This window comes from Colletotrichum phormii (genome assembly GCF_030913505.1).
Source record: "Colletotrichum phormii strain CBS 102054 chromosome Unknown BDP81scaffold_3, whole genome shotgun sequence".
NCBI classification, from domain to species: Eukaryota; Fungi; Ascomycota; class Sordariomycetes; order Glomerellales; family Glomerellaceae; genus Colletotrichum; species Colletotrichum phormii.
The window spans coordinates 1,036,730-1,050,992 of record NW_026851445.1 but is presented as its reverse complement, the minus strand read 5'-3'; the positions used below and the strand labels follow the sequence as shown (position 1 = coordinate 1,050,992).

Sequence of the window (14,263 nt, the reverse complement as noted above, 5' to 3'; positions counted from 1 at the left end):
GCCCGGATGATGAGACTGGATGAGACGGAGTAACGATGCGACAGTTCAACGAATGTTTAGGTAATCGTCTACGACCTTAGCGCGTCGTAGAGGAGGGGAAACCTGACGAGGGTGTGGGTAATTTGTACGCGGTAACGTAAGGTATTCCGTAGGTACCGTACCTGTTCCGGTGAGGTAAGGACCCAGAGTATGAGGTGAGGCGGAGGTAATGGGAGGTAAGAGAGGTCGGGTCGCGCAGCTTGGACCTCTTTTTTTTTTTTTTTTTTTTTTCGTGTGTAATCCGCGGCAGAAGCATGCAATATGCGTCGGGTCTGATCTGCTGCTTGGGATGGTGACTGGTGTGCCCCTTCCCCAGGTGTAGCCAGTTGTGGGAGAAGCTTTCCGAGAAGAGGTGGTTGGAGAGCACTGTTCGACGCGTTGAGTGTATCGAGTTGTCCTGTTTTTTCTTGTCTGCCAGTCTTTCTGTCCAAGGATTTGCAATGGGAAAAAAGGATCCAAGGTTTCCGTCGAGTGGGAAGAGAGCAGAGACGAAAAAAACCGCGTGGCTGGGAATGAAGGATTTGTTGGTTGTTTGATTGATTGATTGGGAAAGAAAGAAGAGGGACGCGACGAGGAGGAATCTCGGTAGTGCGGAGGCAGGCAGGTGCAGGCAGCTCTCTGCTTCCAGGTTGTCGGGGGAAGGCAAGGTGCTTTGGGTGTGTACCTGCTTTGAGCTTGCCATGTACCTTTTCTAGGTACGTACCTGACCTCCCTCCTGCAATGGATGCCCTGCCCCGACCCGATGTGAGGTGTCTTGTGTGCCGTCCAGCGGGATGAGGAAGGTGACTGAAAGCACTCCCCGGAGCCGACGGGGTCAGGTCAGGAAACACCCGACCATCTTACCTTAGTCAACGCAGGAAGGTCCCATGTGAGCAGTCGGCTTTACGGTTTACCTCAAAAGATGAGGTAAGAAGGCAGGCAGAGCTTCTATGCTGCAACTCGAGCTCTCGCCCGACGAAGAGACGAAAGACCTTCCATTCGAGTCATAGGTAAGCAGGCTAGAGCTGCTTGTGTGCATGCCAATCTGCGCATACCTTATTGAAAGTGAATCTACGGAGTAGGTACCTTACCTTGCCTTACCTTATGTGCTTATGTACCAGGCTTGGAGCTGAAAGCCCAAACTCTGAGCTGAAAGCATGTGTGCTCGCACCGCGACAGCACACTTAAATCTGCGGTGTAGCCTTACTTTCTCCTTCGGCCGGCGCTGGCGAAGATGTTTGTGTCAGGCAGCACGACTCTGCCACGTGATTCCAATCGGTGTGCCTCGCGGTGCCTGCTCAGTAACTTCCAGAAATACTGTCGGCCGCCCTGGGAATTTCATCCCTCTTGCCGTCCTCGTCATCTCTATCATCGTCTCTCTTCGTACTCCCATCCTATAAGAGTGAGGCAGTCCTCCCCCTAGTGATCAGTGGGTAAACAGCACCAAAGGACAGAGATAGGAGAAACAGGGGCGGAAGAAATAAGATTGTGGAAACACGCTGTAATCAGCTGTCCGGAGCTTGTTGTTAGCCGCGGACCATCGACAGTTCATTCTCCAAAGGATTCATTGCATGTTCACGTCGATGTCGTTCAACCTGAACAGTCAGCAAGCCTGGTTTGTCAGCATTCAGGGAATGGGACGTTCCGAGTTGCGACAATTCATCCACAAGGCCACAGGGAGGAAAACCATACGCGGGCCAAATTGGCCTAACTGCGGTCTACATCATCCAACAAGTTTCTCCACAGAAACTAACCCGACCGAAGAGCGACTTGTGATTGGAAGGGCGACGCGACAGACTTTACGAAATGGCCGATGACAGGCAGGGCGAGACGACTGGAAAAGTCGCCGGAGCCACTCGGCACCCTAGCAGGCCGCAGACAGCAGAACAGAACAATCGTGGAACAACTTTGCCTTTGCCGAGTACCTTATTCCCGCAAGCTAGGTCATCTCTCGCGCGTTGAGCCGTGAGCACAAGAGCAGAGGAAAGGTGAGCATCCACAAGTCCCATTGACAGTAAGATACCTAATTAACCGACCCCTCTAACGAAAGTACCAGGCTTGAGTAGGAAATATCCCGCCGAACACCCCGTGGCTTGCGCCGGGCATCAAAAGCTACCTGGATGGTACGGATGTTTACCTAAGGCAAGGCAACTCGTACAGTCGTATCCGTACGTACGGACTACCTGCTGCCAGAAAATCCCTCTTTTCCTTCCCATGCGTGACATGCTGGAAAGCGCCGGGAAGGGATGGGTACCTATGCGGGCTTTCCTCGGTCAACACGTACCGCGACTCCCGGTGTTTGACTTACATAAGCCCGGTGTTTTGGCGCGTCTGGCATGCGGCGCCAGATGCCCTGTGCTGCAGCTTTGGCGGAGTCTGTGCGCGGTTCTGGAAGACGACCGTGACAACACACACGGATGTATTTCACTCAACCAATGACATGTTACTCGCAGCGTGATGCGTTCCATCTACTGCTGCCCCCCGTTTGAATGTGTGACTAGTTTGTCACCGGCAAACCCAACCCAACATTTGGAATTGGAGAAGAGGCGCTTTCAACGTTGCAAATCTGTTCATTCTTTACTAACGTAAGGTAGGTTTAGTGTAGGCGGCTGTCAATATCGCATGATGGAGCGGTAGTCCGCGCGCCCCTCGGTCCGCACCAATGAGTTGACTGTAACGTTGCCCAGTCTCTCTTGTTCAAGATGGAGCTTGCATTGGCGAGTGCTCAGTGTGGTTTCATGCGAAAAGACCCTTTGGAAAGCATCAAGTGAAGACTCCGAGGCTATCGACATGCCGGCTACGACCGATTTACGAACCTATTTTCTCCAAGCAGTTCCTGTCACCACCCATCATACTCGTTTTCTATAGAGGATATACGGAAACGGAGAACGGGTGAGGTATGGTTGTGATAAGGCACTTGATCCTTACATATGAAGGACCAAGTCGTTTACTGAAGTGAACCCAGTACTCCGATCACGATATTGTCATTGAGACTCCAGTTCCAATGGGGTCAAGATCTGCAGAATGAATCATGAAGCCATTATTTGAATGTGGCAGTACCTGTACCGCTGACGGCTGATTTATATACTCATCACTCAGTCGACCCTTGTGGTTCGAGGTATGCGACAGGCATCCTCACAATCATCATGAAGACTTGAACAACTTCCCACCCTTCCAGACGTGAGTAACATTCTCCTTGTCCGTCAAAATCCCAATATCCTCCAGCGGATTCCTCGCAACAGCAATCAGATCCGCATCATACGCTTCCCTAACCTGCCCGCTCAACGGCGCCATCCCCCCCAAGACCTCAGGCGCGTTCGCCGTCCCAGCCTCAATCGCCTCCAGCGGCGTCATACCGTTCTTCACGGCCCAATACAGCTCCCGCGCATTCTTCCCGTGCGCCAACGGCTTCGTCCGGTCGCTGCTCCACGTGTCCGTCCCGAGCGCGACCTTGACGCCCCTCCCAATGGCGAGCCGATACGAGTCGGAGGCCCTCTGCACGAGCTTCACCAGTTTCCTCGCCAGCGGCGGCGGCAGCTGCGACGGGTCCGCGGCCAGCGTCATGATGGCGTGCTGCGTCGGCACGAAGACGGCGTCCCTTGCGAGCATGAGGTCGACGGCCTCGTCGTCGAGGTAGCACCCGTGCTCGATGCTCTTCACGCCCGCGCGCAGCGCGGCCATGATGCCCGCCTTGCCGATGGCGTGGGCGCCTACGGCGCGCCGGCTGCGGCTGGCCTCGGATACGATTGCCTCCAGCTCCTCGTCGGAGAATTGCCTGTCTTCCGGGTCGTCTAGGAGGCTTAGCACGCCGCCGCTGGAGCAGATCTTGATGCAGCGCGCGCCGCGGCGGACGAGGAGGCGCACTTGTTTCGTGCAGTCCTCTGGCCCGTCGGCGATGGAGCAGGCGCCGCCGCCGCACTTCGCAAAGTCGAGGACCGTTTGCATGGGGAGGGTGTGCTGGTCGCCGTGGCCTCCGCTGATGGACATGGCTGCGATGGAGGAGTAGACGTTGGGTCCTACGAGGCGGCCCGAGTCGATCCCGGGACGGAGGTCGCCGGCGTAGCCGCCCAGTTCGCGGACGGAGGTAAACCCGGCCATGAGGGTGGCCTCGAGGTCCTGGACGATGACGGCGCCGATGAGGGCGTTGGAACCGGGGAGGACGTTGAAGATGCCGTCGCTGAAGCCGGTGACGACGTCGATGCCGAGGAAGTGGACGTGGACGTCCCAGAGGCCTGGCATGAGGACGGGGACGTGCAAAGGGGTGAGGGACCGGTATTTTGGTGGGAGGCTGTCGCGGGGGCCGACGTGGATGATTTTGTCGTCTGAGATGGCGACGGCGGCGTTGGGGACTGGGGTGCCGCGGCCTGGGATGAGGAGGTCGGTGGTGATGAGGGTGATGGCTGAGTCTGCTTCTGGCTCCTCTTGTTCTTGCGGCGAGGCCATTGTCTGGGTTGGGCGGGTGTTTGGCGGCGGGATGCCCGTTGGTTGTGATGTCGATACGGACTGCTGCATCTCGTGAGGTCGATGTGGTACGCGCATCTTGAAGACTTGCACGCCGTTGAAAGGTTAATAGATGTTCAGCTAGCAGATAGCTTTATTCTTGAAGCAAAAGCACTAGCAGGCGCACGCAATTGAGCTGGAGCTTCAAACAATTAGCTAAGTTGAAGCTACTTGGGATGAACTTAAGTATGACTTGCGTATCTCATACCGGTATCATGAAAGTCTAGGTTCGGAGCGTCATCATTCAGTCAAGTTTAAACGTGTGGTTTGGTGAGCGCGGGGTAGCGAATCCTGACCATTCTGCATTGCTGTAATCCACCATGTTACCAACCTCTCCCTCTCTCCACCCCGGTATCCGGGAAACAAGCCATGGTTCCAGATATAGGCGCTTGAGCTGATCAATGGATTGTCGCTGCATATACATGCAGGGGATGCGATATAGCGGCACGGTCTGATAAATCGACCTTCCAAAAGTAGGAACGCAAGGTAAGCTCAGCTTGAGACCAATGGGCGCCCTTTGCGTTGGCGTTGGATCCTACAAAGCTATTTCCCTCACCTCTATCTATCCTGTCCATTGTCGTTTTTGGCTTTATACTCTTCATGACCGACGTTGTCTCCGTGGTTCTCGTCTTTGTTATTAGCTTAACCTAGGTAGACCGGCGGGGATGTGTAGCAGGCATTTTGATATAATTACTACCTTACCTACCTTCAGATAGGTAAGGTATGTCAGCGGTACCTCCCATGAGAGTATAGCTGTATTTAATCCATATACTATGCATTTATTTATTATAGCTACTAGTCTTGTTCATGTGAATCATTCACCAATACGTTAATGCTGGACGCTTGTACTCGATAGATGATACCTATCGTCCTCGTTATCCTTATCATGTTGAAATGGTCTTGATAAAGAGGGAGTAGCCTGGGGCTGGGAGGATGAAGACCCGGTCATTTCCTCTGAAATTCAATCATGATACGGATATATCTAGTCTCGAATGCAGGATTCCGTTTCTCCAGCAACATATCGGTCTATTGGTTGAACATATATGTAAATTCGGGGGTTTAAGCCAAGCCACTCCGTCTTCCAGTCCGAACAGCACACCTCCGTCGAAGACTTGAACTACTGGCTCTGGAAAGTACATCTGGTCTGCTGAATGAACCGGAGGTTCTCAATTATCTTCAGATGTCATGAGAAAGACGTGGAGTGAATTATCTTAGTGTAAGCATCTTTCGATGTACCAGAGATGCAGTCCACACGTCATCACAGATATTGCGCGAAGAGCAACTGTTATCGGGCAACCTTGTCCATCTCATGTCTCCACATAAGCTCGACCGCAAGCACCTACGACAAGGGGTACACCTCTAACAGCATCTAAAGCTTCAACCACACCACAACCCTCACACATACGCAACTCACCTCCAAAACCCTCACATCACCCTTCCCCCATCAAGTCCACCATATCAAACACCCCCCTCCCAGAGATGAACACCCTAGCCCGTACCCTCCTCCGCCGCATCGCACACTCGACTCCGCGACCTCTCCCCTCAGCATACTCACCCCGGCTCTCAAAACCATCAACAGCATCCTCACCACCCTTAGAAAGCATCATCCAGCAGCGGCACCAGAGGACAATGTCAACCTCACCCGCCGCCGCGGCGCCCACGCCGCGCTTCTCCAAGGGCTCCGATGAGCCTTCCCTCTCCTCGACGCTCGAGACGCTGCTGGGACAGGGACGGGGCTGGGCGCTGGTCAATGACGGTGAGGCTGTCGAGCGGAGCTTCAAGTTCAAGAACTTTGCAAAGACGTGGGTGCGTAGTGTTATCCCATGTCATCTCTTTCTTGATGTACCTCTCTATGCTATGTACTACAATTCTTCATGTTGAAGTGAAACGTCTACAAAAAGAAAAGAAAAGAAAAAAAGTACGGGAACGACTGCTGACGAGTATAAACAACAAAAGGATTTCATGACGGCCGTGAGCTTGCAATGTAAAATCCACAACCATCACCCAGAGTGGTCAAACGTATGTCCAACCTCCCTCTCACCTCCCCCACCCAACTTGCGCAGATACTTGAGAAAGAATGAGACTCTCTCATCCAAAGTCATGAGCAAGGCTAAAAGCAGAGGAACAGGTCTACAACACAACTTTTATCCGGTGGACGACACATAACCCCAAGGGCCTGTCGGACAAGGACCTCAAGCTCGCTCTCATCTGCGATGCGCTGGCCAAGGACTTTGGCGAGGTCGAGGTGCCGGCTTCCGAGGCCACCGCCGGCGGCGGAGAGGCTGTCGGCTGCGGTATCCGGGGCCTGGCTGATAAGGCGGCGGGTACGGCTGGAGACTGTTGTACGCCGAAGAAGTAGTATGTTGTCTAAGCCGTGGCCCGGACGGTCAGTCTCACTTCGGATCCAAGGTCCCAATTTTCTGGCTGGGCTTCTTCCTGTACAACATTGTAAACACATGTGGAATATACAAAACACGTAACGTGGACTATTAGAAGAACGAATGTTGTGCTATGATTAAGTAATCTACTACAATGCCAGTTTTATGGGCGGCCTTCCCAATATATACGACAGAATTCGCATAAGTGGTTCGTCTTTTTTTCGCACAACCGTCAATACCTCTTTCAAACGCCGCTCCAATGATAATTACGTGACTTTGATGAATGGCCTCAGTTGTCGAGGCCCGTGTCGTGTCGCTTTCCTCGCGGTTTTCCTTTCCTGCCGCGTTCTATACATCGTATCATGAGACACCCCTCCAGCCGGTGTGTCTAGCAACGCACTCAAACACCGTTCATGAGCGCGTCCATCGGTCTCTGTCTCAGGGCGCACACAAGGCCCGGTGTTTGGTCATGTGCGTTCTTCATGTCGCAAAAGACTTTACAGTCGTAGCGAGAGTGGATTTACTGAGACTTTTGCGCCTTGATGGCCTGGATCTTCTTCTCGCGGCGCTTCTTGTGGGCCTCGAGGCCGGCCTCGGTGTCGAGGCAGTAGTCCCACCAGCGGAAGCTGGAGGCGTAGTTGCCGATGAACTTCTCGTGGTGAAGGTCGTGGTGGTCGGCACCGGCCCAGAAGGGCAAGAAGTGGCGCAAGCTCCAGGGGAAGTCGTAGCCGCTGTGGGCGTCGATGGCCTGGAAGAGGCGGAGGACGATCCAGGCGTACATGGTCAGGAGGTGGAGGTCGCCGGTGAGGGTGACCCAGAAGATGGGCGAGCCGACGATACCGATGCCGAGGAGCATGACTTCGATGGGTGAGGCGTATTCGGCAGCGAGACCGAAAGGCGCAGAGTAGTAGTGGTGAAGCTTGTGGATCGCCTTGTAGAGAGGGCCGTAGTGCAGGGCGCGGTGGAACCAGTAGTGCCAGGTATCCTCCATGACGAAGAAGATGGAGATTTGCATGGCCATCTTCCAGAGAGGCGGGAAGGGGACGTTGTATTCCATGCCGCACCACGTGGCGAGGGGGTGGAAGAGCCAGATCTGGGGAAGTTCGACGGTGAAATGGCTGATGAGGACGACCATGGCGCAGTCCCATTGCTCCTTGAGTGTCGGCATTTTTTGCTATTCCAGAGTCAGTGAAGGAGTCCAGAGTATGATGACGGGAGGATGCGGCAAGGCTTACGGGTTGGATCTTGTACTTGTGGAACCAGGGGATGAGGTCGAAGATGATAAAGGGCAAACTGCGGCCAAAGTAGACGGTCTCGTGCATGACGAAGCTCATGATGCCAGTGGCAAGGGTGTCGTTTTGCATCCAGAGATACCAAGCCTAGAAGGAAGGTGTCAGTCGCATCGCAAGGGCAATGAGTGGCACGCGATGAGGTGTGAACATACGGCCCAGAGGCGCTCAAAGTAGTTGAGCTGGACATTGTATTTGGAGACCTCCTCGAGAACACTGAAGTACGGTTGTGTGTGGTTGAAGGCGGTGTTGATGACGGTCGAGTTGCTGTTTCGCACAAACCAGGTCAGTGACTGTTTGCTTCAAGATCGTGCTTGTAGACTAAAGGGGGCGCCGTGGATCGGGGAGAGAAACGGGGCAAAAACTCACATGAAAGCGGCCATGATGGCGGGGAGCGCAAGTTTGCGACTCTTGTGCTTCAACAAGTGAGGAATTACAGATGTTTATGGGAAAAGCCAACGTTGGCGAAGAGGAAGCTGAGAGGGAAAGAAAAGGACAGTCGCAACTCCTTCAACAATGCGCCGTGGTGGTGTTTAGGTGGCGACGGGAGGTTTAAGGGAAAAAAGGACGGCAGGCGGGCAAGGTCAAGGGTCCAGGGCCGGGTCTTGTTGAGGTTTTATCCATGGATCATTTCGGTTGACGGGGAAAGGAAATGGCACCTGCGTCTTGGTGCTTGTCAGTCACCAGAGAGAGAGAAAAAAAAATACTTCTATTACCTTAACGTTAGGTTAGTTCTGAAATTGTGCTATGAAAACGCCCCTGTGCATCTCTCTCTCACCCTTTCTGGGCGACAGCGTGGGGACGTGGATTGAGGATTTGCCCATTCTTGTGTCATGGGCCAATGAGAAGCTGCATCTGGAAATCGAACCATGCAGCTCGTGGGTCCTTCCGTCTTCCGTGGTGGGCTTTGGCCAGTAGGAAGCAGGCGTGCCCTGGCGATTGGGTCGGGCGGTGTGCGAGATTTCGGGAGGCAAAAGGGTGTGTGACAGCTGCGCCAGGCGTTGGCTCTTCCCTCTCGCTGCCAATCGTAGGGGGGCCGAGGGGGGAAAAAGCTGAACAGACGGGAGGCACGGGGCATGGAAACATTCATGGATGGGGACAAAGCTCCTTTTTTCTTCTGCTGTTTCCGAGCTTCCATACTTCCATCAAAGCAAGCTGAGGTAAGGTAAGGTACGTTCCGTAGAGGTAAAGCACTTGAGATAAGGTGGCGGCAGTCTAATTCAATGTCAGCCTTTTGAACTCACTCAGCTCTCAATTGGAGTCTCGAGCTGCGATCCAATGTCAGCATCATTTCTGAGTAGAAGCACTTATGCATGAATACTGCGCCCTGTCGCGGGCAATCAAAGGAGGCCGATATCAGTCACCCTCCAGGTGGGCAGGGCTGTCTTATCGCCATGCATGGAGCGCCTCGCACCTCGACTTTTTGTCACCTTTTGCGCGGGTACGTACCCTCCCTCAACACGAATACGATGAAGGAGGGGCACGTTTCCAGGTCTGCGCGTCGCACGTCTTTGGCAAAGGAATTCGCTTTGGCCTGGCGCTACCCGTTTGCCCCCATTACCTCGAACACAGATGCTAAACAAACCACAAGTCAGAACAATCTTCAATGACAGTGACATGCTCCACGCCTCCAAATCCACTACATCCGATTGCCGATGAGATCCATCTGACCTCCTCCGCGGCGTGGCCCTGGCCCAGCTGTCAAAAGACCCGCTCCAGCACGGCAAAGCATGGGGTGCCGTGGATGCTCATGTCAGAATGGCGTGTTCCGGTCATGCTTGATCCGATACAAGGCCACCTCAAATTGTCTAGCTCGGTATTGGCTGGCAGTCGTGAAGCATATGAATGTTCAATCGACAACATGCTAAAAGTCGTCATCGTCCCTGTATGTTAAGCACAAGTTGAATATGGGAGCTCATGAAGCTTTCTCGTCCTACATAAAGCTAGACTGATAGCCCTGGGTCCTTATATCACCTAAGTCTGCGGAGGCCATGAACCTATTATCCATCAGCTGGATAAGAAGACGGGTCGAGCTTGCTCCTACCTTACAATGTACATCTAAACGCCACTATATCTGCAGCATTCATATGCTGAATAGTCATGTGCGGGTACATGGCTCATAGACGCGATCAAGGCGCAATACACGCCGAAGACCGTTGGTCCAGCCAACTTTTTCTCTTCTTGAAATGAACCAGGAGTCAACTCTACGGGGATTTTGTATAGCCATTTGCGGCTACACATCAAGATGAGCGTTGTCTATCATGAGTATAGGGTGAGTTACGACCTCTCGTGGCTTGACATTCACATCTCAGCATCGACGAGGTGTTCACTTGCGAGTGACGAACGAGCTGGGTCCTTGGCGACCCCGCGACAGATAGCCGTTACTGAATCGGATCTGGTAAGTGCATCCGTAAAGATATCGTTCAGATTTGGAAATCATCTGCTTCCTGACAACGCCTCTTTGTTTGTTCAACGATCTGAGCTGGATGGCTTGGCAGGCATACTGTCGGATCGAAACTGCCTGAACACGTCGAAAGGACCTAGAAGAATGGGATCTGCCTGTGAGGAGCTCGAATAGCCGAGGCAAACGAGACTCCTTTTCTACAAGACCGGATCATGCCTTTTCATGAAAGCAGACGTAGCATACACGGCCTTCCTTACCTAGGATGTTGAAGATTAGCTCATCTTCACCGATACCACTCCAGCGGTCCAGCTCCGTCAGCGGCGCTGGCTGACTAAGGCACACAAGGGACCCCACCTGTCATCCCACGTTCTCTCCAGTCGCCGCTCACCGCGTTGTCGGCTGCAGGCGCTCGCCCAAGTTGCCCGGGGCATTCGCTTACCTGATGACGTCTAACCCAAACTTCTACTGCATTCTTCCATCAAATCCATCCTCACACGACTGCAATCCTCACAGCCTCGAGTGTTCAACGCAAAATCCAGTCCATGAAAGTGGAGGAGGAGTGCTCTCTGAGTGAGAAGCTATAATGTCTGTTGTTGCCGAGTCAGTATTCCGTCCCATCTTTCCTTGACTTCCCGTCATCCCAAACAAAACATTTGAATGTTGACATCAACCCTTCCCTGCACGCAGCCAAGTTCGCCGCTTAGATGCGCAGCTGGATCGGATTCCGCTGGGTCTGAGCCTATCTCAAGAAGATGGCGAGCTGTCTGCCGAAGAACATGGCATTTTTCACTCAGCCACCGTAGACGCACTGTCGTCGCCAAGGATCGAGGAGCTACTACACATTGTTAGGGCTCTGTCCACCACCTCAACCTCGCTTTCCCTCCTCCCCGCCCAGAGGATTCGCTCTCTACTGCAAGACTCCAAACTTGCAGAATGGGACTTCCAGGCGGAGCAGGATGACGAGGCTAGCCGAGGCCCGTACCAGTCGGAGATCGAGTGGCTACTCGTCAGCAAGGCTACCGTTCAGACTTACGGTATCATTCTGAACACACTTCTGGACCAGATCATCCCTCTCAGTGATGAGATGTGGTACTGGGACGAGGTTTTGAGCTCGTATACTTACAGCAGTCTCTACACGGTCCAGACGTCGCCGTTGCGTTTGTGGGCCTTGACCAAGGACGTCTATCACGAAAGCAAACACCGCATTCGAAATCTTAGCCAAACGCCGGGAGATATTGTCGCATCGACACGGACAGGATTATCGCAGCAATGGAAACAATTTTACGGCATCGTACGGGACAGCATTCGGGACTCATCGATCACGACCCTTCAGCGCAAGGTCCTATCGCCTGTGGCCCTCAGCCGTGGCGAGGCACGGAGGAAACTGGCACATCTCAGGCGCTTGCGGGATATGATCGCAAGCGGTCTTGGTGTACTCGTTGACGAAGGTTTGACTTTTGGAGGAGACGACGACGACGATAAGAGCGAAGCGGGCGTCAACAGCCATGACTGGAAAGGTGTGGTTGAACGAAGCGTGGCTCTCATGGACATGGTTCTTAAGGAGGCCTTAACCCTAGAGTCTGGCGTCAACGAATTCGAGGACAAGGTGTTCGCTGGAGTCGAGGAGGACCCCGAGCTTAGCATTCACATCGAGGACGCCAACGCTCTGGAGAAGCCTTCCGTGCTCGCTAGACGTCTCCTCAACCTCCTGGATAACGGCCTTCCCAACCACGTCATGTCTGCGCAGCTACTTGTTCGAGAGAACGGCCGTCCGTCAAGATTCATCCGATACTGGCTGCCTGCGACTGCAGCTCTGCTGTCCTCGACGACTGTCCTTCGACTTCTTGCCAATAGACGTGCAGAAATAATTAGCTGGATTCGGGACATTGGATCTACGATGCGAGACTTTTGGTTTAATTGGGTTATCGAACCGACACGCAAGATTGTTGGAACTATTCGACACGACACGAGCAGCGAGATCGCCATCATGAGCCGAGACAGCCTCAAGGCCGATCGGGAAAGCTTGGAGCGCATGGTTGTGGACTTTGCTTTGGATAAGCCTCACTTTGCAGGCGACGGCTCGTCCCTCACCGACGCCGAGATCGAAATCATCCGTACCAAGGTCAGCGAGGGAGACGTCACGCCGGTCTTGCGTGCATACGAAAAGGACTTGCGGACTCCCTTTGTTGGTGCGGTGAAGGGTGACCTCGTCCGATCACTGCTCATCCAGGTGCAGAAGACCAAGGTCGACCTAGAGGTGGCCATCAGCGGCATCGACTCTCTCCTCAAGAGCCAGGAACTGGTGTTTGGGTTTGTGGGTCTGACGCCTGGTGTGCTTGTCTCTATTGGCATTGTTCAGTACCTTCGCGGCATATTTGGTGCTCGCAAGGGAGCCCGCCAGAGCCGCAAGACTGGACAGAGCATCAGAGTGCTGCGCAACATTGACCGGATCTTTTCAGAGGCGACGCCGTCTCAGAACAACCTCCTCTCCTACAAGGACCATGGCCTCCTGTTGTGCGAAGTCCACGTGTTGCGCAACCTGATGCAGAGAGTGCTACCTCGCGACAGGCAGCGAGAGTTTCTCGAGGATTTGGATGATCTTGCAAACCTGAAGGGAATTCAGGTGCAGGTTAGAGCTTTGGATCGCATTCGCTGGGCGTACGCCAGGTGGCTACAGTAAAAAGAACGAACAACGGAGAACCTCGGGCGCAATAATGATTCGCATGGATACACGGTCTTACGGATTTGAGCTTCAGCATTCAGGTTACTTTACTACGCACAGCGGGAACGGCCTTTTTCGGTGGAACCTGTACCACAAATGTACACCACTGGAGGCATTCATGAATTGTCAACGGAGCATCGCACATTGGTACCGGAGCTTAGCAGGCGGCATTTGTCACCAGGAAAGGTGTTTAGACCAAAAGTTGAATTGAAGCGCAATTGAACGGGTGACGTACTGACAACGAGTGAATGCGAGGGAGACTTTACAACGTCTCTTGTGACCATGGAACGGCCGCCACCCAAGATGCTCGGGCGACGGACGCGTGACCCAGTTCTGGCTGGATCTGGACCTGGACCCTGAGGCGAGACAGTGCGATGAAGTTTGGTGTGGCTTCGTTGGTAGCCTCCTGAGTCCTGATAAGCAAGTCTGGTGAAGGCGGGAGACCGAGCACATTTGGCAGCAAAAGGGGTGTAGTGCCATGACAGAGACAACGCATCAAGTTTTGAGATAGCAACTAGGTAGGTTGGTGGACATTTAATATCTGGTGGCTGAGGAGGTGTTGGCAGGTCGCTTCCTTTGGTGGGCAAGCCTTGCATATCTACCCAGGACGGATCGTCCTTTCACGGTTGTCATCATGGGAGGACGCTGAAGTGCTGTGTATCCCCCCAAAACTGCACTCGGTTTTCTGCAACAAGGTGCTTGGATCGACCAGGGAAGTTTTGCTTCTTTTGACCTTTCGCTCCCCTCCGACGCAGATCCGACGTCGTCGCGTCTTCTCCCCCTTGGCGGGCACTATGCCTTGGGCAACTCACTACCGTGAGTCGTGACTACCGGTACCTAAGTTATCTCATACACCGCGGCCTAGTGCCAGAAGCAGTTGATTTGGATCATGGACCACTGCGGGTATCAACAGCGGACTTCGTCAGAACACTTTTCGCGGCGGGTATCACGT

The 14,263-nt window shown here is 53.6% G+C and overlaps 4 protein-coding genes across 4 annotated transcripts; 2 read left to right on the top strand and 2 right to left on the bottom strand.

Moving 5' to 3' along the window:
- Positions 1–3,162: 3,162 nt before the first annotated feature.
- Positions 3,163–4,845, bottom strand: BDP81DRAFT_366812 (amidohydrolase; the record flags this gene model as incomplete). Its single annotated transcript, XM_060586527.1, has 2 exons — positions 4,727–4,845; positions 3,163–4,660 (listed from the first exon to the last, which is right to left on the bottom strand). The coding sequence occupies exon 2, from the start codon at positions 4,555–4,557 to the stop codon at positions 3,163–3,165; it is 1,395 nt and encodes a 464-aa protein (XP_060449704.1). The 5' UTR covers positions 4,558–4,660; positions 4,727–4,845.
- A 1,302-nt stretch (positions 4,846–6,147) lies between these two features.
- BDP81DRAFT_446057 (pterin 4 alpha carbinolamine dehydratase-domain-containing protein) lies at positions 6,148–6,877 on the top strand (the record flags this gene model as incomplete). The annotated part of the gene is made up of 3 exons (XM_060592026.1): positions 6,148–6,324; positions 6,475–6,537; positions 6,647–6,877. 3 exons carry the CDS (start codon positions 6,148–6,150, stop codon positions 6,875–6,877), a joined length of 471 nt encoding a protein of 156 aa, XP_060449703.1.
- A 539-nt stretch (positions 6,878–7,416) lies between these two features.
- Positions 7,417–8,568, bottom strand: BDP81DRAFT_446056 (fatty acid hydroxylase; the record flags this gene model as incomplete). The annotated part of the gene is made up of 4 exons (XM_060592025.1): positions 7,417–8,070; positions 8,132–8,275; positions 8,341–8,452; positions 8,555–8,568. The coding sequence occupies 4 exons, from the start codon at positions 8,566–8,568 to the stop codon at positions 7,417–7,419; spliced, it is 924 nt and encodes a 307-aa protein (XP_060449702.1).
- Positions 8,569–11,172: 2,604 nt separating this feature from the next.
- On the top strand, positions 11,173–13,269 carry BDP81DRAFT_390393 (ATP synthase regulation protein NCA2; the record flags this gene model as incomplete). Its single annotated transcript, XM_060587394.1, has 2 exons — positions 11,173–11,189; positions 11,277–13,269. The coding sequence occupies 2 exons, from the start codon at positions 11,173–11,175 to the stop codon at positions 13,267–13,269; spliced, it is 2,010 nt and encodes a 669-aa protein (XP_060449701.1).
- Positions 13,270–14,263: the final 994 nt, after the last annotated feature.